Below are 24387 nucleotides of genomic sequence, written 5' to 3' on the forward strand. Positions count from 1 at the left end.
TTGGAGTACAAAATGAAACAGAACAAAGGCTAACAAGAGTTTTATCAAGAGAATATGCTGGTTACAGAACACCTTTTTCCAACAACCCAAGAGATGATTCTACACATGGACATTACCAGATGGTCAATACTGAAATCAGATTGATTATGTTCTTTGCAGTCAAAGATGGAGACATTCTATACAGTCAGTAAAAACAATACCTAAAAAGCTGACTGTGGTTGAGATCATGAGCTCCTTATTAAAAAATTTAGGCTTAAACTGAAGTAAGTAGAGAAAACCACTAGGCCATTCAGGTATGACCTAAATCAAATCCCCTTATGATTATACAGTGGAGGTGATGAATAGATTCAAGGGATTAGATCTGGTAGACAGAGTGCTTGAAGAACTATGGATGGAGGTTCATAACATTGTACAGGAGGCAGTGACCAAAACCACCCCAAAGAAATGCAAGAAGGCAAAGCGGTTGTGAGAGGAGGCTCTACAAATAGCTGAGGAAGAAGAGAAGCCAAAGGCAAGAGAGAAAGGGAAAGATATACCCAACTGAATGCAGCGTTCCAGAGAACAGCAAGGGGAGACAAGAAGGCCTTCTTAAATGAACGATGCAAAGAAATAGAAGAAAACAATAGAATGGAAAAGACTAGAGATTTCTTCAAGAGAATTAGAGACATCAAGGAAACATTTCATGTGTATTCATGGCAAGAATACACAGAAGAACTATACAAAAAAGGACTTAATGACTCAGATACCCATGATAGTGTGGTCACTCACCTAGAGCCAGATATCCTAGAATGTGAAGTCAAGTGGGCCTTAGGAAGGATTACAACAAACAAACCTAGTGGAGGTGATGGAATTCTAGCTGAGCTATTAAAAATCCTGAAAGATGATCCTGTTAAAAGTGTTGTACTCAAAATGTCAGCAAATTTGGAAAACTCAGCAGTAGCCACAGAACTGGAGGTGGTCAGTTTTCATTCCAATCCCAAAGGGCAATGCCAAAAAATGTTCAAACTATTGTACAATTGCACTCATTTCACACGCTAGCAAGGTTATGCTCAAAATCTTTCAAGCCAGGCTTCAGCAGTACAGGAACCAAGAACTTCCAGATGTATAAGCTGGGTTTAGAAAAGGTAAATCAAACTGCCAACATGCACTGGATCATGGAGAAAGCAAGGGAGTTCCAGAAAAACATCTATTTCTGCTTTAGGGACTACACTAAAACCTTTGACTCTGTGGATCACAACGAACTGTGGAAAACTGAAAGAGATGGGAGTTCCACTACATTACCTGTCTCCTTGAAAAACCGGTATGTGGGTCAAGAAGCAACAGTTACAACTGGACACTGAACAACTGACTGGTTCAAAATTGGGAAAGGAGTATGGCAAGGCTATATATTGTCACGCTGCTTATTTAACTTATATGCAGAGTACATCATTTGAAATGCTGGGCTGGATGAGTCACAAGCTGGAATCAAGATTGCCAGGAGAAATATCCACAACCCCAGATATGCAGATGATACCACCCTAATGGCGGAAAGTGAAGAGGAACTAAAGAGAGGGTGAAACAGGAGAGTGAAAAGGCTGGCTTGAAACTCAACATTCAAAACACTAAGATCATGGCATCTGGTCCCATCACTTGATGGCAAACCTAAGGGGATAAAGTGGAAGCAGTGACAGATTTTATTTTCTTGGGCTCCAAAATCACTGCAGATGGTGACTACCACCAATTCTTACTCCAATACTTTGGCCACCTCATGCGAAGAGTTGACTCATTGGAAAAGACCCTAATGCTGGCTAGGATTGGGGCAGGAGGAGAAGGGGACAACAGAGGATGAGATGGTTGGATGGCATCACTGACTCGATGGACATGGGTTTGGGTAGACTCCGGGAGTTGGTGATGGACAGAAAAGCCTGGCGTGCTGCAATTCATGGGGTTGCAAAGAGTCGGACATGACTGAGCGACTGAACTAAACTGCTCCTTGGAAGGAAAGCTATGACAAACCTAGACAGTGTATTAAAAAAGCAGAGACATCACTTTGCCAACAAAGGTCCATGTACAGTCAAAGCTATGGCTTTTCCAGTAGTCATGTATGGATGTGAGAGTTGGATCATAAAGAAGGCTGAGTGTCAAAAAATTGATGCTTTCGAATTGTCCTGGAAGAGATTCTGGAGCGCCCCTTGGACTGCAAGAAGATCAAACCAGTCAATCTTAAAGGAAATCAACCCTGAATCTTCACTGGAAGAACTGAAGCTGAAGCTGAAGCTCCAACACTTTGGCCACCTGATATGAAGAGCTGACTCACTGGAAAACACCCTGATGCTGGGAAAGACTGAAGGCTAAAAGAGAAACGGGCAGCAGAGGATGAGATGGTTAGACAGCATCACTGAGTCGATGGATATGAATTTGAGCAAACTCCAGGAAAGAGGGGAGGACAGAGGAGCCTGGTGTGCTCTAGTACATGGGTTCGCAAAGAGTCGGACAGGACTTAGTGACTGAATAAGAACAAATAATAATTGATCTTGAATTAACAAAATGGAGAATAAATGAAGGGAGAAAAATATTAGAGTCCAGGCCCAGTTCAAGAGCAAGAATAATAATGTTTTAAAAAATTTTAAAGTTCAATACAATGTTTAGGAATAAGCCCATTTGAATGGACCACAAAGTGTAATACTGACAAAATAAAAAGATGGACTAAAAACATTAAAGAGAACATGGGGGAACTCAATGAAAAAAGTTTTAAGAAGTCTTTAGTATCTGCTATCACTGCCAAGTACATATTTTTCTTGGTAACTGTGGACTAATTTCATTCTCTAAGTTCTAAAACATGACAAAAGACATGAGAGACTTATAGACCTTATTAAGTCCCACAAGGATATATCAGTATTTTTCAGATATCATGATGATATCATGATCACCTGTTGTCAATTACGAAGTGCTAAATCAAGTCCCAAGTAGCTAAATGCACTTGATCACCACGGCAGTAATAATGACTATAAGGACTATAGCGGCTGCTGAATTTTTTTTTAGTCATTTGAGTGCTTACAAAATTACAAGCTTGGGTCTGTTAACCCAGCTCAGGTCACAGTCTGAGAACTAGCAAACTTCCACGACAGCTCTAAATGAAGCTCTTATAATATTGCTCAAACTCATACACAAAATTTAATTGTGTGGCTTGCTGAATTACAAATAACAGTTGAATTTACAGTCCTACCAAGTTTCTCATGTGAAAGTTCTGAAATTGACTGGTAAACAGTGGATTTCTGAAGTTTGGAATGGGGACATCCGATTGGACCCTAATGAAATGGGTAATCCAAGTCACTTTGAGTCTCCTTTACCAATAGAAGTAGCCTCTGACTTCCAGTGTCTGAGACTAGCCTTCCTCAGCTTGAAAGCCCTGTAATAACCCCATCTGAGACAGAGGCCTTAAAAAAAGATGCCCAATCTCTTCAACACCTTCCACAAACATCCTCAATAACACTCATAAACTAGGGTCAAATCTCAGAATGTTCTACGGGAACAGGAGGAAATAACTTATACACCAAAAGAACTGTGAAACTTTGCTTATATGTGTCTGAAGAAACCTAGAAAACACACAGAAAGGTGTTAGACTGAGGAAGGCTGGAATAGAACACTAGATTGAGCCAAACATTGACACACGTATAGTTCCTTGAGAGTCTTCGTTCAATGAGTGTATGGAGTCTCTGGGAAGTACCAATAGGAACATCACAGTGCAAACATCTAGAATTTTGGAACTAATCTATGCACTCTTCTGCAGGTAACTATTTGTCTTTTGAAAATCAGCTTCTGGCTTGCTATAAGACCTGGGCAGGCCTATCCATAGGATAGCAGGTGATCATGTGGCCTGAGCTTCCTACCATGAACTAAGTATTGTCTGAACTACCTAGCCTTAAGATTGGGCATGCATAACAGAGACCTGTCATCAGATGAAATGATATAAAGAGGTTGAGTATAGGAAGATTTGGAAGCAACAAAAATGTTACATGAGTATAGGTGGCTCAGATTGTCTGACACCACTTTTTCTTACATTGATTCATCCCCTTTAGTCCATGCCTGTGGCCTCCTGGGATGTTCCTTACAACTGGATAACTGAAGAAGAAAACATTCAAGCCTGGATTACAGATTGATCTGCATAATATGCTGGTACCACCTGAAGGCAGACAGCTACAGCATTACAGGCCCACTCTGGGGCCATAGTGAAGGCCAGTGCTGAAGGAAAACCCTCCTAGTGGCCATAACTTCAAGCAGTACGTATAGCTGTCCACTATGTCTGCAGTGAGATGACCAGAAATTCGGATCACCACTTAATTCATGGACTCTTGTCAGTCATTTGGATGGATGATCAGGGATTTGGTAGAAACAAGATTGCAAGACTGGTGACAAGCCAAGTCTGAAAAAGAGGTATATGAATGACACATAAATGGGCACAGATTTCTGCCCTATGTGAATACCCACCAGAGCATCGCTTTAATGGAATTTCCCAATGACAGATAGACAAAATGACAAACTAACAATGTCAGCCTCTTTCCCTACCCACTCAGTGCTTGCTCAGTAGGCTCATAAACAAAGTGGTCACAGTAGTACAGATGGAGGCTAAACATGTATTAACATGGATTTCCACTTTACCAAGGCTTAACAGGTAAACACTACTGATGAGTGTCTGTCAACAGCACAGATGAACAGAGTCCCCAGTGGCACCAATTCCCACGGGGACCAGGTTCACTGATTATATTGGCTTCTGTCATGGAGGAAGCAGAGATTTGTCCTCATAGGAATAGACCCAAATTCTGGACACAGAACTGTCTTCCCTGCTTGTAATGCTTCTATCAGCACTATCATTCATAGACTCAAAGAATACCACATCTAACCTCATGGTATCGTATCGAATCAAGAAACTCATATCAGAGTAAAAGAAGTACAGTAATGGGCAACTCTGAGCTCTATTAGTTTGGAGATCTGGGTCCCAAAGAAGGCGCTTCCACCAGGAAATTCAAAAATAATTCCAGTGAATTGGAACATAAGACTACCACCTGGACAACAGGAGCTTCTTATGCCACTGAACCAACAGGAAAAGGAGTTACTTTACAGAATAGAGTGATGAATCACAATTACCAGTGAAACATTGTATTGCTTCTATATAATCAAAGCAAGGAGTTCTAGGTCTGGAACCCAGAGGATTTTCTAGGGAGTCTCTTTGTTACTTCCATGCCCAAAAGGTTAATGGAAAACTACAGAAACAACAATCCACAAGGCAGGATGATTGAGGGCTCAGACTTTTGGGGACTGAAGTCTTGGGTAACTTCACAGAGTAAAGAATCCCGAGCAGCTAAGTTTCTTGTCAGGGCAGGTGTCTTAGTCCATTCAGGTTGCTATTAACAGAATAATACAGAAAGGTGGCTTATAAACAATAGAAATCTTTCTTACAGTTCTGGAGACTGGAAGTCCAAGATCAAGGTACCAGTCTCTGCTGAGGACCTGCTCCTTGTTTCATTACCAATTGTCTTTTTACTGTGTCTTCATATGGCATAAACGGGAAGGGAGCTGTCTGGGGTCTCTTTTATATGGGCACTAATCCCATTCATGAGGGCTCCACTGTCATGACCTAATCACCTCCGAAAGGCCACATCTCCAATACCATCACCTTGGGGATTCGTTTTCAACATATGAATTTCGAGGCAGGGGCACACACAAATATTCAACCTATAGCAGCAGAGAAAACATGAAATGAGTTGTGGAAGAAAAGAGCCATATATACCAATTATAGCCTTGTAATCAATATAAGTGAGGACTGTAGTAGCTCAATATTTTCTATCTGCTTGTTACACCACTACACTGGTGTTTAAATATGTGTAAAAGAGTACCTATGGAAGCTAAGTTAAAAGGCAAGACTGTGGCCAGCTGCAGAGCTATTGCCTCTCAGCTCCAAATTCACCCTTTTAGACTACTCTGTGAAAATGGATCTGAGCCCTTTAAATATTTTTGTCCTGTGCCAGCTGGCACTAACTTTTTGTCAGAAGGTCACCAGAGAGAAAGTGCAGAAGGAAAAGGGTGTTGCTTCCTGATTCTAGTGTGCTCACTAAGCAGCCTTCTAAAGAACATGCAGCTTCTTCAGTCCCAGACTCATAGCTTCACTGGTGTCCAGCTCTTGCAGTGCATTGGCCAGCACTTTCTCCAGCACCAACTCTCATCCTCACCAAGTTTTTCAGCAAACTGCTCCTGGCTCCTAAGGAATATACATTCTTCTTTAGCAACAGATTCAGTGCACTTAGCTTCTCCAGTGCCTACAGTGCACAGTAGCCAGTAGCTGCCTCTGGCATTCCCACACCCAGCTGATTTTGTTGCAGAGGGCCTCTGGTGAGATACCTTCCCTAACAACTTTCTTGGCCTTCCTAGAAAGCAGATTTCTAGCAGGTTTGAGAGGAGAGATTTTCAGTGGCATGCAGAACCACAGTGACTTCTTTACCATGACCAAACCATCACCAACAGGGTTTGAATCTCAGTCCTGGGAGAGGGGTGAACTCTTCCTTCCCTAGAAACTCCATCTTATTAGCCTTGACCTTAATGACTGCTCCTTCTATCTGTTTTATTTCTATATTCTTTACAGCTCTCTTTACCTCTTACTAGACAATCCCTCGTTACTACAGATGCCTATTGTAGTTAAACATTCTTTATATTGAACAGTCCCAATAAATTAATAGGTGGTTTCTCTCTCCTGACTGGACCCAAACTGATACTAAAAGGAACCAAGGGTTCTAGATCTGGGGCAAAGCAGTAACTAGATGAATACTAGTTATCTTTTTCTGTGAGGAAATAAAATGTGCTCCAGTGGCCAAAGTCGTAACATTTAAAGCATCAAAAGAATAACTTAAGCAACGACCCTGAATCAATGAAACCCATGGGCCCATAATACACCATAAAGAGAAAGTCAAGGGAAAAAAGTAACATTTAAGTCATTTTAAAACAAAATCCTTATATATAAAACAGAATAATTAAAAATTAAAGATTCATCCTGCTTGTCTAGTGGGAACTCAGAAGAATGCTAATATACATGTAGAAAGAATTAGCAAAACTTTATCTTGCAAACCACGATGAAATTATAAAAGCAAGGATTATAAACTTAGAATTTAACATTCATACAAACTGCATTATATTGTAAGGGAAAAACAAACTTTATAAATGGAAGAATCAAACTGTCATCATTCTAATCTAGTCAATCCTAGTATCACTAACAGAAAGAAGGAAAGTGAAGTCGCTCAGTCGTGTCCGATTCTTTGAGACCCCATGGACTGTAGCCTACCAGGCTCCTGTCCATGGGATTTTTCAGGCAAGAGTACTGGAGTGGGTTGCCATTTCCTTCTCCAGGGGATCTTCCTGACCCAGGGATCGAACCTGGGTCTCCCGTATTGTAGGCACATGCTTTTACTGTCTGAGCCACCAGTTCAGTTCAGTCACTCAGTCGTGTCCGACTCTTTCCGACCTCGTGAATTGCAGCACGCCAGGCCTCTCTGTCCATCACCAACTCCCGGAGTCTACCCAAACCCATGTTCATCGAGTCAGTGATGCCATCCAACCATCTCATCCTCTGTCGTCCCCTTCTCCTCCCGCCCCCAATCCTACCCAGCATTAGGGTCTTTTCCAATGAGTCAACCCTTCCCATGAGGTGGCCAAAGTATTGGAGTTTCGGCTTCAACATCAGACCTTCCAATGAACACCCAGGATTGATCTCTTTTAGGATGGATTGATTGGGTCTCCTTGCAGTCCAAGGGACTCTCAAGAGTCTTCTCCAACACCACAGTTCAAAAGCATCAATTCTGCAGCGCTCAGCTTTCTTCACTGTCCAACTCTCACATCCATACATGACCACTGGAAAAACCATAGCCTTGACTAGACGGACTTTTGTTGGCAAAGTAATGTCTCTGTTTTTAAATATGCCATCTAGGTTGGCCATAACCTTCCTTCCAAGGAGTAAGCGTCTTTTAATTTCATGGCTGCAGTCACCATCAGCAGTGATTCTGGAGCCCAAAAAAATAAAGTCTGACACTGTTTTCACTGTTTCCCCATCTATTTCCCATGGAGTGATGGGACCAGATGCCATGATCTTAGTTTTCTGAACGTTGAGCTTTAAGCCAACCCTTTCACTCTCCTCTTTCACCTTCATCAAGAGGCTCTTTAGTTCTTCTTCACTCTCTGCCATAAGGGTGGTGTCATCTGCATATCTGAGGTTATTGATATTTCTCCTGGCAATCTTGATTCCAGCTTGTGTTTCTTCCAGCCCAGCGTTTCTCATGATGTACTCTGCATATAAGTTAAATAAGCAGGATGACAGTATATAGCCTTGATGTACTCCTTTTCCTATTTGGAACCAGTCTGTTGTTCCATGTCCAGTTCTAACTGTTGCTTCCTGACCTGCATACAGGTTTCTCAAGAGACAGGTCAGATGGTCTGGTATTCCCATCTCTTTCAGAATTTTCCACAGTTTACTGTGTTCCACACGGTCAAAGGCTTTGGCAGAGTCAATAAAGCAGAAATAGATGTTTTTCTGGAACTCTCTCGCTTTTTCAATGATCCAGCGGATATTGGCAATTTGATCTCTGGTTCCTCTGCCTTTTCTAAAACCAGCTTGAACATCTGGAAGTTCACGGTTCACGTATTGCTGAAGCCTGGCTTGGAGAATTTTGAGCATTACTTTACTAGCGTGTGAGATGAGTGCAATTGTGCGGTAGTTTGAGCATGCTTTGGCATTGCCTTTCTTTGGGATTGGAACGAAAACTGATCTTTTCCAGTCCTGTGGCCACTGCTGAGTTTTCCAAATTTGCTGGCATATCGAGTGCAGCACTTTCACAGCATCACCTTTGAGGATTTGAAATAGCTCAACTGGAATTCCATCACCTCCACTAGCTTTGTTTGTAGTGACGCTTTCTAAGGCCCACTTGACTTCACATTCCAGGATGTCTGGCTGTAGGTGAGTGATCACACCATCGTGATTATCTGGGTCGTGAAGATCTTTTTTGTACAGTTCTTCTGTGTATTCTTGCCACCTCTTCTTAATATCTTCTGCTTCTGTTAGGTCCATACCATTTCTGTCCTTTATCGAGCCTATCTTTGCATGAAATATTCCTTTGGTATCTCTAATTTTCTTGAAGAGATCTGAGCCACCAGAGAAGTCCAAAATATATCTTCTGATAAATTGCTGCATGAAATATCTAAGTTGTTTCCTAGCTAAAAATATTTAACCTTTTAAAACTAACCCATCAAAGTCTTTCAGTCTTTCTTACCAGGTTCCTGGGTAAGGATTAAGTCCTGCAGAAAATGATTTGAGTGTCTAATTTCTCAATCATCCTATGAATGGTATATAGGAGAAACTATAGATGCCTTAGGGCATTTAAGGCTTAATTCTCTTGAAGAATTCCTACTGAGTAGGGCTGCTTTAGATGTAACTTCCAATTAGAGGAATTATAGAGAACAGAGTGAAGTTGCTCAGTAGTGTCCGACTCTGCGATCCCATGGACTGTAGCCTACCAGGTTCCTCCATCCGTGGAATTTTCCAGGCAGGAGTACTGGAGTGGGTTGCCATTTCCTTCTCCAGGGGATCTTCCCAACCCAGGGATCGAACCCATGTCTCCCACATTGCAGACAGACGCTTTACCATCTGAGCCACCAGGGAAGCCAAAGAGAACAGAAAAACAAACTAAATGATACAAAGACAAGGCAACAAAGACAATCCAGGAGGTAAAAAGATGCTTTATAAAACAACTAGTCCAGTCTCAACAAATCAGTGTCATTTTTAAAAAAGGAAGAAGAGGGACTGTGATCATAACATCTCAATACAAGGCATGATTCTAGACTAGTTATTGATATGAAAAAATGCTACAATGTTAGGACCAACTCAGGAAATGTGAATATGGTCTAGGTATTTATTAGATGATAAAAAATTTACTGAAATGGAAAGATGAAGCTGGAGGACTGGAAAAGCAGGCTCCAGAAGGCTGGGTAAAGCATATTCTCATTTGGATTTTCAAAATTTGTATACACGTTCACAGAGGATACATACTAAAGGATTAACATAGACTCTGAGGGAGAAGGTGAGGGTGGGACGTTCTGGGAGAATAGCATTGAAACATGTATATTATCATATGTGAAACAGAACACCATTCCATGTTCGATGCATGAGACAAACGCTCAGGGCCGGGGCAATGGGATGACCCAGAGGGATGGGATGGAGAGGGAGGTGGGTGGGGGGTCCAGGAAGGGGAACACATGTAAACCCATGGTTGATTCATGTCAATGTATAGCAAAAACTACTACAATATTGTAAAGTAATTAGCCCCCAACGAAAATAAATAAATTTATTTAAAAAAAAATAAAAATAAAGGATTAACAGCGTGATAGATGGTTTGAATGTAACTTGATTATCTAGATTTTCTAATTTTCTATTACACCATTTCTTTAAAATAAATGGTTAATGGAGAAACACATTTAACTTAAAAAAGTAATTTTCCAATGAACTTCTAATGAACACAATTTTAAACAAAACTTTGTTTTTCAAATGAAAAGTTCTATGATGCTGAAGTACTGAAATACATTCCTGGAAAATAAGCTACTACAACCACACTGTCGAAAAAACTGAACTGGACACAAGACCTAAAAATGGTATATGGGCTAAATAATCAATTTAATACCGTTTATTAGTTCAAGAATCAGCAAAATTTTTCCATAGAAGGGTCAGATAGTAAATATCTTAGCCTTTGCAGACCATGTGGTCTCTGTGAAAACTACTCAATTCTGCTCTGTTAGTCCAAAATTATGGCCACAGACAACATGTAACTGAATGGGCATGACTCTGTCCCAGTAAAACTTCATCTACAAATAGCCCATGGACCATAAATTTACCTACCCTGGCCGAGGACATTACAATTTCCACCTAATCAAAAAGGATGCAAGCACACTTAACTCTTTTTTATTAAAGAACAGTATACTCTATAATTGTGATATTGTTCAAAGGGCAAGTAAAGTCCTGTACCACCACCCTATCAAAAACTCTCAATTTATCCCTTAGAGAGGATCCTTTCCTTAAGTAAATTTATATGCACTTCCTGGAACACAGTCCTTACTCAAGAGCCTACAGCTGGTAGCAGGAAGGAGGAGAACAAGGGATATGTAATCAGAAGACCTGAGTTCAAATTCTGAATTAGCAGTTGTGTAATTCTAAAACCTGTTTCTCATTCATAAAATGGAGATAATACCACCCTGACAGCATTACTTAGAAGCTCAAAAAGTATAGTTTCTGAAAGTACTTTCTAACTGTAAAGTGTTATATAAACGCCATAGTATTATCATTGCCAAATTTTGCTAAGAAAGCTATTTTACAATAGTGCTACTGAATTACAAAATAACCACCAAAGCTTTTTGCACATGGGCAACAACTCAGTATTTCAAACATACCAACAGAGATACTACTGTACTAGAATAGAAGGCCAAATCTTCTATAATTTCTGTACGCCGATTAGCTCCAATTCGTAAGGAACGACTATGTACTTCTTCCGGTAACACTGTAAGGATCTCCAGCAGAAAAGGCAGAGAAGTTACATCATTGCTATATCTAGGTAAGAAAAGAGGAGAGCTATAAGTTATTTAGAGCCCCAAACTACACAATCACATAAGATAAAAACAGCCATCAGAATAACCCATGACAACAAAGTAGAATTCTCACTATAGTTAAAGGGGAGAAAAACCTGATACACTCTCTTGGAAAGACATCTAGAAATCAGACTTTCAACTTGCATAATAATCTATGACTGAGCAATTCCACTTTCAGAAATTTATCTTTCAGAAAAATTTCACACACACATGGAGATGTATATGCACAAGTATTTTTTTTTAATAATACCAAAAATACTGAGAAAATATAAAGGTCCTTCATAATTAGGATAAAAAAGGTTACAGCTATCATACAATGAAGAATATATAGACATTATGATGAGTATCTATGTCATAACATAAGATGTCCACAATTAAGTGAAAAAAGTATATGAAACATTACATATAACTGAAGAAAATACATGTTTATGCATATTAATACATATGCACTTCTTTATTTTAAAATGCTTAAAGGGAAGTCTAGAGGGCTATACAATCAATCACTAATAGTGGTTACTCATAAAATATAGGAATAGGAAGAGCTAAAAGTATTCGCTTTTTACTTTGAAAGCTTCCATATTGCTAGAATTTTTTCAAGGAGCATGCATAATATTATCAATAAAAAGTTTCTTAAAACAAAAAATAAACTATCTACATAAAGGTTTTAATGACACACTATAGTTGGTAGTAAAAAGGACACCCACTTTGTTTAAAAATAATTTCCTAACCAAATGCCAAAATGCAAGCAAGTATCAAGATTATCTTGCCAAGATCATGAGGAAATGCTTTATTCAAAGCAGCAAGCTCCATATATCTAAAAATAATACTGTCCTTTTTATAGACATGAAATGAATCCCAATTAGTAAGAATAAACATTCCAACTATATTTTTATATAAAAACCATTGATATGACGGTTAGTGGGAGTGATCCACAAGACAATGAAAGGTTTTGTTGTAGTTAATTCAAGAAGAGTGTGTGTATGTTTGTGTGTGTGCATGTGTGTGTAAACTATATGAGTCTTTAATGTCCCACATGACATACTTATCTAGTATTTAAATTTTAAATGATTTTCTTATACTCTAACAAAGGTTAATAATAAATAATTCTATGCCAAAAGTTTGGGCATGCTCAGTCGCTTTAGTCATGTCTGACTTTTTGCAACCCCACAGACTGTAGCCCGCCAGTTCCTTTGTTCAGGGGATTATCCTGGCAAGAATACTGGAAAGTTGGGGGGAATAATCTGAATGTACAGCTTTTGCTAACAAATTTCTCTGTGTAGGTTAATGGTAATTCCAAACGCCAGCATATAGTCAAAATGAGCTACTTACTTTTCCACCAATGTCTGTACACATCCCTTCCAGGAAGGCATCTGCAGGGCAAGGTCTGCTATTGCTAAAGCCAGCTGAGTAAAAAGAAAGAGTAAATAAATGAATAGATAGATGAACAGAAATAGAGTTACCAACAATATTAACTGGAAAGCAAAGAAACTACATTTCTTCCAAACAATATGACAACTTAGACTGCGATATCACTCTTCTTCTCACCCCCACAACTATATATCACGTAAATTCTTCTGGGCTAACTACAAATTGCTGGGATTTAAAATTTAACCTTTAAAAATGAAAAACCAAATTAAAACATAACAAAAAAGAAGTCAGAAAGAACAGACTGTAGATTTTCCTCAGATTATATCAATACTTACTTTTATTTGGCAATACCATAGAACTTCACGGACTTATAAAATATACTTTGTCCAAAACCCAAAGCTACTGACAGTCAGCCCTTTGACTCACTTAGTAATAGAGTGCTATATCCCTTCTCTTTTCATGTCTTATCTTGAAGTCTTATGCAAAAGCCTTCTTCTCTTCAAGAGCACTTCTATGCCAGGCAGAGAACACAATGAGTATGTATTCACTGAAGTGTTGTCCACTTTTCCTTTGTAACGTATTTCCCTATCTAAGGTGGAAAGGCCAGATGCTCCAGTTTACCATTTCATTCATGAGACTTTTTAATAGCTAATCAGTCCAGAAAGGATTTTTTAAAAAGGCAACTATGTAGACCTCTGACCCAGGACAGTACTTTATCATCTACAAATTAACAAGAGTGTGTGTATGCGCGCACACACACCCACATAACGTGACTGTGAAAACCTAAACGCCTCCTTCAATTTTGTTATTTAAGTTAGTCTGATATCAAATGAATTCTAAGATTAATACAAAGATTTAAATTTTTCATGTTCTATTCACTTGTAAGAATACAGCAATGAGTCTTTAAAAAGTTAACATCACTTCTCATGGCCTAGCAATATTAATCAAAATTAACTTGATAAATCCAAATGGCCTTACAAATTTTCCTACTGAGAAGCATAGGATTTACCTGCGTTACAATAACAGGTGACAAGTCTTTCAAGTTCTGGATATGAGTTAGTAATGAGTCCCGTAAAGAGGCATGAGAGTCTGTGGGGAGCTCATAAAATGAGGTCTGAATCTTCATTTTCATGGTCTGTGCAGCAAAATAGCATGATTCTACATCTTGCCGGATCTGTAACAACTGGTCTGAAATCTCCCATGCGTGAACCTAAAAGCGACAAAAAAAAAAAGTCATAGAAACTACTTTTCTAAACAACCTTAATGCCACGCAACCTCAATACACATACAAACTTATTTAGACCAAAGTATAATGAAAGAAAAAAATCTGAAAGATAAATTACTAACTAATTCAGTCAAAACTTCAAACTACTGTATATTTTTATAGGCCGAGCTCAACAAAAGTACTACCTAAAATCTTCTGATTCTAGGAAGGCATGAAAGTTATCAATTGAATAAAGAGATCAAAGCCTTGTTGATTAGAATTATTAATTGCGTAGGGGGGAGAGTGTAAAGAAAAATGTCTCAAAGTTTCTAATAAAACTAAAATGTCATTGTATAGCTCCCAATGCTAATCTATAAGTTGGATATTTCTTCTCTTACTCATTTAAAATAAGTAAGCTTTTGTTCACTCTGAGAATTGTATTTGGAAGCTATATTAATATATCTATAAATAGGAGAATATATTGGTATTTCATATTTAAATAGGCCTTTATCTTTAGTTGCTGACTAAAACATTTCAATCTTTAGTTGCTGACTAAAACAGCAGAAAAACTATCTCACATACTTAATTTTCTAATGTTTTTATATCTGCCAAAGTGCTATATATGCTACTAAAATCATTTTCACAGGAGCATCTACGGAAATAACAAATAGAACGAAAGCACAGAATTTGGTCTCTGTAAATTTGGTCTCTTTAGTTATAAAAGCTTGTAAGACTTAAAAAAGTTTATTTTGAAAGATACTCTGGGAACAAACTCATTCAGTATAAAGTAGGCAACTAATTAACAACTGATAAATGATACCAAACTCCTCTTCATGGGAGTAGGCTAAAATGGGCTGCTAATAACAGACTGAAAAATTTTTTTAATCTCAGTTCAGTAACAGAGACAACTGTAGAGAGAGATCACTTAGATTTATCTACTTAATTTCTTATGAAGACTGCACTTCACAAGTTATACACAATGATTCTTCAAGATCTTCCCAAAGATAAATGGAAAGTCAAAGAAATGGCCTATATAAGTTCCCAAAATAAACTGAAAAGAGACTCTAAAACTCACAATGTTTAATGACATAAAACTTAACTTTAATCAAGTAATAAGTTGATGAAAATCAAGCATGAAACATTAACTTCCTTCTTGATAAAATGTATTTATTAATTTTTTTGCCCTTTTTATCCCTACCATGTCACAAAAAATCTTCCAAGACACATAGTTTTTAGCCATTCATTATCTAATATATCAAAATATATCTTGCTCAAATTGATATTTTAAAAAATAGCCAATAGCAAGCCTTAGAATAACCATAAGTGCCCTCATGAAAACAAGAGCAATTAAAGAGAAAAACCAAAGCACTATAGACAGTTACAACAAAACTAGGTATTATCTAGTTATCTCCAAGAAACCCAAAACATAAGTGGATGGAGACATACCAGTGACATCTGTAAGACCTGTTTCAACCTTAGTAAAAACAGAAGCAGAGGGAAACAAGAGGTATCTAATGGATCTAAGAGCAGAGAACACCAAGTGTCAACAGGCAGTCACTAGAAAACACAGAGAAACCATCTGAAGACTGCAGCTGACAACAGAAAAGGTTTTTGCCCAATCCAAAAGCAAATGAGTAAAACAGGCCTATGTAAGGTCTAAGGAGATGGAAGTCGAGCCTCTATCAATTCTTGAAACTGAAGTCAGGGCAAGGCCCCAAATGAGGAGAAACTGCTGTGAAAAGAATATTATACAGAACAAGTACAACAGAGACAAAGGGGAAAAAGGAGAAGGGAACAAAGCAGGGAAATCTTAGAAATCGAACCACCATATCTGTAAATACTATCTGAAAACAACAGAAAAGGAAGCTTTATGAAGTTGGAAATACTACCCCCTTAGTTATGCCTCCTTCTAAATGTTAAAAAAACAAACAAACAACTGATTTCACAAAAAAAGAAACCACTGAGTTTAAATGCCATATATACAGCAATGGGGAGGGGGGTGGTTTGAGGGTGGGGCAGGGATGACAACGAGCAGAATAGCATCACTACAAGGAAAGTAGGCCAGAAAAACATTTTAAAAACTAAAGGACATAGGTGCCAACTGAAAAAGCTCTCAATGGCCTAAACTACAAAACCTGGGAGTAACAAATTATGATAGTATTGGATTATAATTCAAAAATAAAACAAAATCCATGAGTACATACTGATTTGAGTAACAACTAAATAAATGAGAAGTTATTTGCAGGATATAGGATATCTTTTTTTTTTTTTTTAACAGAAGAGTGCTAGTTAATAAATGTGGAAGGAAAGGAGGGGAATAGAAAATCACCACCATTAGAACACCTCAGAAATAATTGCTACAAGCAAGATTCATGGATAAATGAGAAAATGCAACAAACTATCTTCCCAAAATATTCATTGGTTACTGTGGTGGTTTTAAATTCTTTGAAGTGAAAGTGAAAGTCACCCAGTCATGTCCAGCTCTTTGCAACCCCATGGACTATACAGTCCATGGAATTCTCCAGGCCAGAATACTGGGGTGGGTAGCCGTTCTCTTCTCCAGAGTATCTTCCCAACTCAGGGATCAAACCCAGGTCTCCTGCATTGCAGGCAGATTCTTTACCAGCTGAGCCACAAGGGAAGCCCTTAAATTCTTTAACATTTACTATTAAGAAAACTCAGACTACTCTGCTAGAGAGACAATGTAAAGAGGCCTAAGACTACATGGAAAGCAAATGAAGCCCAACTAAGTCAAGTCTTACAGCCATTGCCACTAGAGCATCATTCATTTAACTGAAGTCATCTCAAAACCTGCAGAAGAGTCCATCCACCAAATGGAGTCTCATGGAGCAGAATCATTCAGAGCCCTGCTTGAATTTCCTCACATTCCCATGACCTACAAAGGTATGAGATACAATGAAATGGTTTCTGTTTTAAGTCACAAAGTCTTGGGAGTTCGGAGTAATTTGTTTCACAGTAGTAGATCATGCAGACAGACAATCAGACATTATGTGCTTCCTGTTGAAAGAGCAGATCACCACAAGGCCAGAGGAACAAACCTGCATCTCATTAAGCCTCAGGATCCAGGTGGCAATCTGCAGGAAATACACAGGAAAGTAGAACTGCATCCTAACTACGTAATAAACAAAATCAAGATGGTAGGGAAACTCAAGAGGTCAAATGACCCAGATTCCTCTACAGAACAAGGAGAGAAAGAAGATTAAAAGTTACTCAAAAAATCTACCTTAATTCAACAAGTTATACATTTGCTTTGTGTGGTTTTCCTATATCTGTGTTTAAGAAACAAAACGGAACAAAACTCAGTACCGCATAATAAACTAGTATGAAGTCTTTCTCTCTAGTGAAATCTGTCAACCCACCAGGTTAGAACCCTTGTGGAAAAGTGCATTGATGGTGCAGTGTCATGTTGTGCTTTAATCTGAATGGCAGAAACCAGCAAAAAACATCAATCATATCATTCTCATTAATATTTATCTGTATTTCTGTATAAATCATATCTGTATTTCTGACAAATACCCTTATCTCCTTAAAAACAGAGATCTCAGAAACAAAGGGCAGAACCAAAAGACAAAACAAAACAAAACAGCTATGTCCCTCTGCAGAACTGTTAACTTGGGTATACGGATGCAAAGATTTATTTTTCAAGCACCATTGATGATGTTTGAATATTATTTAACATGTCCTTTGGAACTGTCTTTAAGAATAAATATGAATTTGCAGTCCTAATATAAAGTTATCTCCAAGGTATACATTTAAAAAATGGAGATGCAGATGTTATCATAAAATCTTTCTTGTAAAAATTTAAATTACATTTTTTTTGGAAAGCATAGTGAAGCTTTTTAATATATAGGAGTTAGTTTCATGCACTACATGCTTCCTAAACAATCTGAAGCTATAACGTTCATAGCAGTAATCAAGTGTTTCAACATTGGTTTTACCATACCAGCTGGCTTTACACCAATTTTCCAGCCAAAAACAAATAGAAAAAATGAATTAAATATCAAAAGAACTAGTTTGAAGACATCAGAACTACCAAAACATCTAGAACATGAGCTACAGATTCCAGAGACAAGACAGAGGAGAGTTCAGCCAAGTATTTGGCTTTACTCTCTCCTCAAGGCATTTATGTATTTGAAATGGAAGACAAGACGCTTAAGAAGCTGAAGAGTTTTGAGGAATCTCACAAGAATGGGGAGATAAAAGGTGGAATTCAGAGCTCACCAAGGAAGAGGACTGGTAAATAGTCCAGATTTTCAGTTGGGGCCAGTACAGGAACAAGAAATGTACCTCAAAAAGGCTAACATTTCTCCAGGATAAACCAAATGTTAGGCCACAAAATTAGTCTTAATAAACGTAAAAAGGGAACTTCCTTGATGGTCCAGTGTTTAAGAATTCATCTGCCAATGCAGGGGATGTAAGTTTGATCCCTGGTCTGGGAAGATTCCACATGCTGCCAGGCGACTAAGCCTGTGGACCACAACTACTGAGTTTGCACTCTAGAGCCAGCAAGTTGCAACTACTGAGCCCTCATGCCACAATGAAAGATGTGTATGATGCAACGAAGATCCCATGTGTAGCAAACAAGACGCCACACAGCCAAATAAATAAATAAAGCAAAATAAAATGAAACTGGATATTAACAAAAGGAAAACTGGGAAAATTGACAAATAGGAAAAAAACTAAATATCAATTATTAAGCTACCAATGGATTAAAAAAGGGAAATTAAGAAGACATCTTGACAAATTTAAATGGAAATACAACAAATCAAAACTTAAAAGATGGAGTGAAAACAGTGCTAAAAGGGAAATTTATGGCTATATATATATACTTAATTGAAAGTAACATATATCAAATCAACAACCTAACTTTATATCGCAAGGAACTAGAAAAAAAGGAAAAAGAAAAAACAGCCCAAAGCTAGAATCAGTCAGTTCAGTTCAGTTGCTCAGTTGTGTCCGACTCTTTGCGACCCCATGAACCACAGCACACCAGGCCTCCCTATCCATCACCAACTCCCTGAGTTCACCCAAACCCTGTCCACCGAGTCAATGATGCCATCCAGCCATCTCATCCTCTGTCGTCCCCTTCTCCTTCTGCCCTCAATCTTTCCCAGCATCAGGTCTTTTCAAATGAGTCAGCTCTTTGCATCAGGTGGCCAAAGTATGGAGTTTCAGCTTCAACATCAGTTCTTCCAATGAACACCCAGGACTGATCTCCTTTGGGATGGACTGGTTGGATCTCCTTGCAGTCCAAGGGACTCTCAAGAGTCTTCTCCAACACCACAGTTCAAAAGCGTCAATTCTTTGGCACTCAGCTTTCTTTGTAGTCCAACTCTCACATCCACACATGACCACTGGAAAAACCATAGCCTTGACTAGACGGACCTTTGTTGGCAAAGTAATGTCTCTGCTTTTTAATATGCTATCTAGGTTGGCCATAACTTTCCTTCCAAGGAGTAAGTGTCTTTTAATTTCATGGCTGCAGTCACCATCTGCAGTGATTTTGGAGCCCAGAAAAATAAAGTCAGCCACTGTTTCCCCATCTATCTGCCATGAAGTGATGGGACCGGATGCCATGATCTTAGTTTTCTGAATGTTGAGCTTTAAGCCAACTTTTTCACTCTCCACTTTCCCTTTCATCAAGAGGCTCTTTAGTTCTTCACTTTCTGCCATAAGGGTGGTGTCATCTGCATATCTGAGGTTATTGATATTTCTTCCGGCAATCTTAATTCCAGCTTGTGCTTCATCCAGCACAGCGTTTCTTGTGATGTACTCTGCATATAAGTTAAATAATCAGGGTGACAATATACAGCCTTGACGTACTCCTTTTCCTATTTGGAACCAGTCTGTTGTTCCATGTCCAGTTCTAACTGTTGCTTCCTGATTTGCATGCAGGTTTCTCAAGAGGCAGGTCAGGTGGTCTGGTATTCCCATCTCTTTCAGAATTTTCCACAGTTTATTGTGTTCCACACAGTCAAAGGCTTTGGCATAGTCAATAAAGCAGAAATAGATGTTTTTCTGGTACTCTCTTGCTTTTTCGATGATCCAGAGGATGTTGGCAATTTGATCTCTGGTTCCTCTGCCTTTTCTAAAACCAGCTTGAACATCTGGAATTTCATGGTTCACATATTGCTGAAGCCTGGCATGGAGAATTTTGAGCATTACTTTACTAGCGTGTGGGATGAGTGCAATTGTGCGGTAGTTTGAGCATTCTTTGGCATTGCCTTTCCTTGGGATTGGAATGAAAACTGACCTTTTCCAGTCCTGTGGCCACTGCTGAGTTTTCCATATTTGCTGGCATATCGAGTGCAGCAGTTTCACAGTGTCATCTTTCAGGATTTGAAATAGCTCAACTGCAATTCCATCACCTCCACTAGCTTTGTTTGTAGTGATGCTTCCTAAGGCCCACTTGACTTCCCATTCCAGGATGTCTGGCTCTAGGTGAGTGATCACACCATCGTGATTGTCTGGGTCATGAAGAACTTTTTTGTACAGTTCTTCTGTGTATTCTTGCCACCTCTTCTTAATATCTTCTGCTTCTATTAGGTCCCTACCATTTCTGTCCTTTATTGAGCCCATCTTTGCACGAAATGTTCCCTTGGTATCTCGGGCCGGGGTAGCTCCACTCGGCCGCTGCCCCTGACCTCCAGCCTGGGGTAGCTCCTCTTGGCCATGCTCAGTGCACCACCGCAGCCGCTGTGGTAAGAGAAACCCAGGTAAGACAGTGGGCACTGAAAGAGGGGATCAGGGGGCAGGCAGGCTGAAACTACAGTCATGGACAACTAGCCAATCTGATCACATGGACCACAGCCTTGTCTAACTCAATGAAACTAAGCCATGCCATGTGGGGCCACCCAAGACAGACAGGTCATGGTGGCTAGGTCTGACAGAATGTGGTCCACTGGAGAAGGGAATGGCAAACCACTTCAGTATTCTTGTCTTGAGAACCCCATGAACAGTATGAAAAGGCAAAAAGATAGGACACTAAAAGATGAACTCCCAAGGTCGGTAGGTGCCCAATATGCTACTGGAGATTAGTGGAGAAATAACTACAGAAAGAATGAAGGGATGGAGCCAAAGCAAAAACAACACCCGGTTGTGAATGGGACTGATGATAGAAGCAAGATTTGATGTTGTAAAGCTAGAATAGGGAAGGAAATAATAAAGATTAGAACAAAGACAAACAGAACATAGAAAAACCATGATTTGATTCTTGAAAAAGATTAACAAAATTGACAAACCTTGAAAGTGTTAGTCACTTAGTCGTGTCCAACTCTTTGCAACCCCATGGACTGTAGCCTGCCAGGATCTTCTGTCCATGGAATTTTCCAGGCAAGAATACTGGAGTGGGTAGCCATTCCCTTCTCCAGGGGATCATTCTGACCAAGGGATCAAACCCAGGTCTCCTGCATTACAGGTCAATTTTTACTATCTGAGCCACCTGGGAAGACCTTTAGCTAGATTTTAACTAAGAAAAAAAAATGAAATGAAGGTAAAGACATTACTACTAATTTTACAGGAATAAAAAAGACTATAAGAAATACTATGAACTGTACACCAACAAGCTGGATAATTCAGATGAAATGGACAAATTCCTAGAAATATACAACGTACCAAGACTGAATCAAGAAGAAACAGAAAATCTGTATAGGCTATATTACTATAATTAGTGAACAGACTGAATCAGTAATCTAAACTTTCCAACAAAGAAAAGCCCGGATGACTATATTGGTGAATTCTACCAAATATTTAAAGAATTAACACCAATCCTTCTCAAATTCACTCCAAAAATTGAAAAAGAGAGGAAACATTTCCTAATTCATTCTATGAGGCCACCATTACCCTGATACCAAAGCCAGACAAAGATATTACAAGGAAAAAAACCAAAAAAACCCTACAAATCAATAATACCCCTTAGGAATACTGATGCAAAAAAAGAAAAAACTTAAATAGTAGCACACCGAATTCAACAGTATATTAAAGAAGGAAACTATCACAATATAATAAAGACTACATATGAAAAACCCACAATGAACATCATTTTCATGTTCAAAGACTGAAAATTTTTCAAAACTCTTAAAAAAAAACTTTAAAAAACTCAGGGACAAAACAAAGATGCCCACTTCTATTCACCATAGTACTGGAAGTTCTTAGCCAGAGCTATTAGGCAAGAAAAAGAAACAAAAGGCATTCCAATTGGACAAGAAGAGGTAAAATGATCATTGCTCACATATGACATGATCTTTTATATACATAATACTCAAGATTCCCCACAAACCTATTAAAAATAATAAATAAATTCAGCAAAGAGTCAAAACACAAAGTCAACACCCCTAAATCAGTTGTTTTTAATACTGCCAATGAATAAGCTACAGAGGAAATTAGGAAAACAACTACATATACAAGAGCTTCCAAAAGGAACAAAATATTCATAAATAAAGTAAGTTGTTACACTAAAAACTACAAAATACTTGTGAAAGAAATTAAAGAAGACACTAATAAATGAAGACATCCTAAGTTCAAGGATCAGAAGAGTTCCTACAGTTGTTAAAACTAGCCAAAGTTCCCTACAGATTCAACGCAGCAGTAGCAGTGTTAGTGGCTCAGTCGTGTCTGACTCTTTGCAACCCCACGAACTTTAGCCCGCCAGGCTCCTCTGTCCATGGGATTCTCCAGGCAAGAATACTGGACTGGATTTGCCATTCCCTTCTCCAGAGGATCTTCCTGACCCAGGGATCGAACCCAGGTCTCCTGCATTGTAGGCAGATTCTTTACCATCTGAGCTACAGGGAAGATTTAATGCAATCCCTACCAAAATCTAAGGGCTTTTTAGACTAAAGGAATCTGGTCCTATGATAAACACCTGTCAGAAACAAAAGAAATTACCTCAGGAGAAAAACATCACTGATTATCTCAATTTTTCATAAACAATATATCCAATATTTATCAAATAAAATCAAAAGAGGGGGTAGGGGTAGAAACAGACAATAGAAAATAACCTATCTAGATAACAGAATTATCAAATGAGGACTAAAATAACTGTGACGTCTCAATCAAAATGATAAAATTTAGTATCACCAGTAATGGGACAAACAGATTTTAAGTGAGTCAATGTGATTCACTTTCACTGCTGAAAACAACAATTTTTCATTCACACAGTATTTTTCCAAAAACTGCTTAAGTTAAACACTATCATGAGAAAACAATGGCACGAAATAGTGAGTGGGTCATATTAAGAACAAAGAGAAAGTGGGCCTGAATTTTTTTTTTAATATCACCATCATTTTTTAAAAAACAGGAAACTAAAGTGATATAACACTAAAAACAATGCATTATCCTTGAGTGGATCCTGGATTAGGGAAAATAAAATGTTTAAAAAGCAAGGAATCTGTCAAACAACTGGGAAATTTGAATAGGGATTATGTATTTGATAACATTATTGTAGATTAATGTTCAATTTCTTTAATGTGACAATGATTTTAGTCTAGCAGAATGTCTTTGTTCTTACAAACAATACTCAAAAATGTTTAGGGATACAGCATTATAAAATATGCAGTTTACTTCTGAAAGATTCCAAAAGGGAGAAAAAGAAACAGAGAAAAAGCAAATGGGAACAGGCAGTTTGAGGAGCGAGCTTATTATGAATCAGTGTTCACAATACAATTCTTTCAAGTTATGAATTTTCAAAATAAACAGCTGGGAAAAATTAAGTAGCTGATTAACATATTCAAGAAATTAGACATTTGGAATTTACATTAAGAAATGGAATCTTAAAAAACAAAGAATCAAAGGGAAATAGTAGAATTGAAAAATAGGCTAACTGAAATTAGGACCCAAATGAAAGGGTTAAACAGCAAATTAGGCAACAGAAAAAAGATTACTATGCTAGAAAATAGGTCAATAGAAAAATAAGACCTGAAGCACAAATTCAAAAAAGAATAGAAGGTAAAGAAGGGGAAGAATGTAAGCGACATATGGGATATAAGTGAAAAAAATCTAACATAACTGAAACCTCAGAAGAAAAACAAACAAAACAAAAAAATGGGGCACTATTTAAAGATAACGGCTATCCCTTGCATTCCTATACACTAACAATGAGAAAACAGAAAGAGAAATTAAGGAAACAATTCCATTTACCACTGCAA

At 38.4% G+C, this 24387-nt stretch overlaps 1 protein-coding gene across 13 annotated transcripts in view; it reads right to left on the reverse strand.

Moving 5' to 3' along the window:
- Nucleotides 1–24387, reverse strand: part of TNPO3 (transportin 3) — an 82025-nt gene that overhangs the window by 39635 nt on the left and 18003 nt on the right. For 12 of the 13 annotated variants that reach the window (XM_081531276.1, XM_081531272.1, XM_081531267.1 and 9 more), the window contains 3 exons: nt 14027–14227; nt 12979–13052; nt 11455–11611 (listed from right to left, as the gene is read on the reverse strand). In XM_081531276.1, the coding sequence (XP_081387402.1) occupies nt 11455–11611; nt 12979–13052; nt 14027–14149 (354 nt within the window). In that variant the 5' untranslated portion in view covers nt 14150–14227. Of the gene's footprint in view, nt 1–5436; nt 5713–11454; nt 11612–12978; nt 13053–14026; nt 14228–24387 lie in introns of those variants that run through there. The other variant, XM_081531278.1, reaches the window with a different exon arrangement.

Source organism: Giraffa tippelskirchi, chromosome 10, assembly GCF_054371585.1.
Source record: "Giraffa tippelskirchi isolate mGirTip1 chromosome 10, T2T-mGirTip1v1.2.pri, whole genome shotgun sequence".
NCBI lineage: Eukaryota > Metazoa > Chordata > Mammalia > Artiodactyla > Giraffidae > Giraffa > Giraffa tippelskirchi.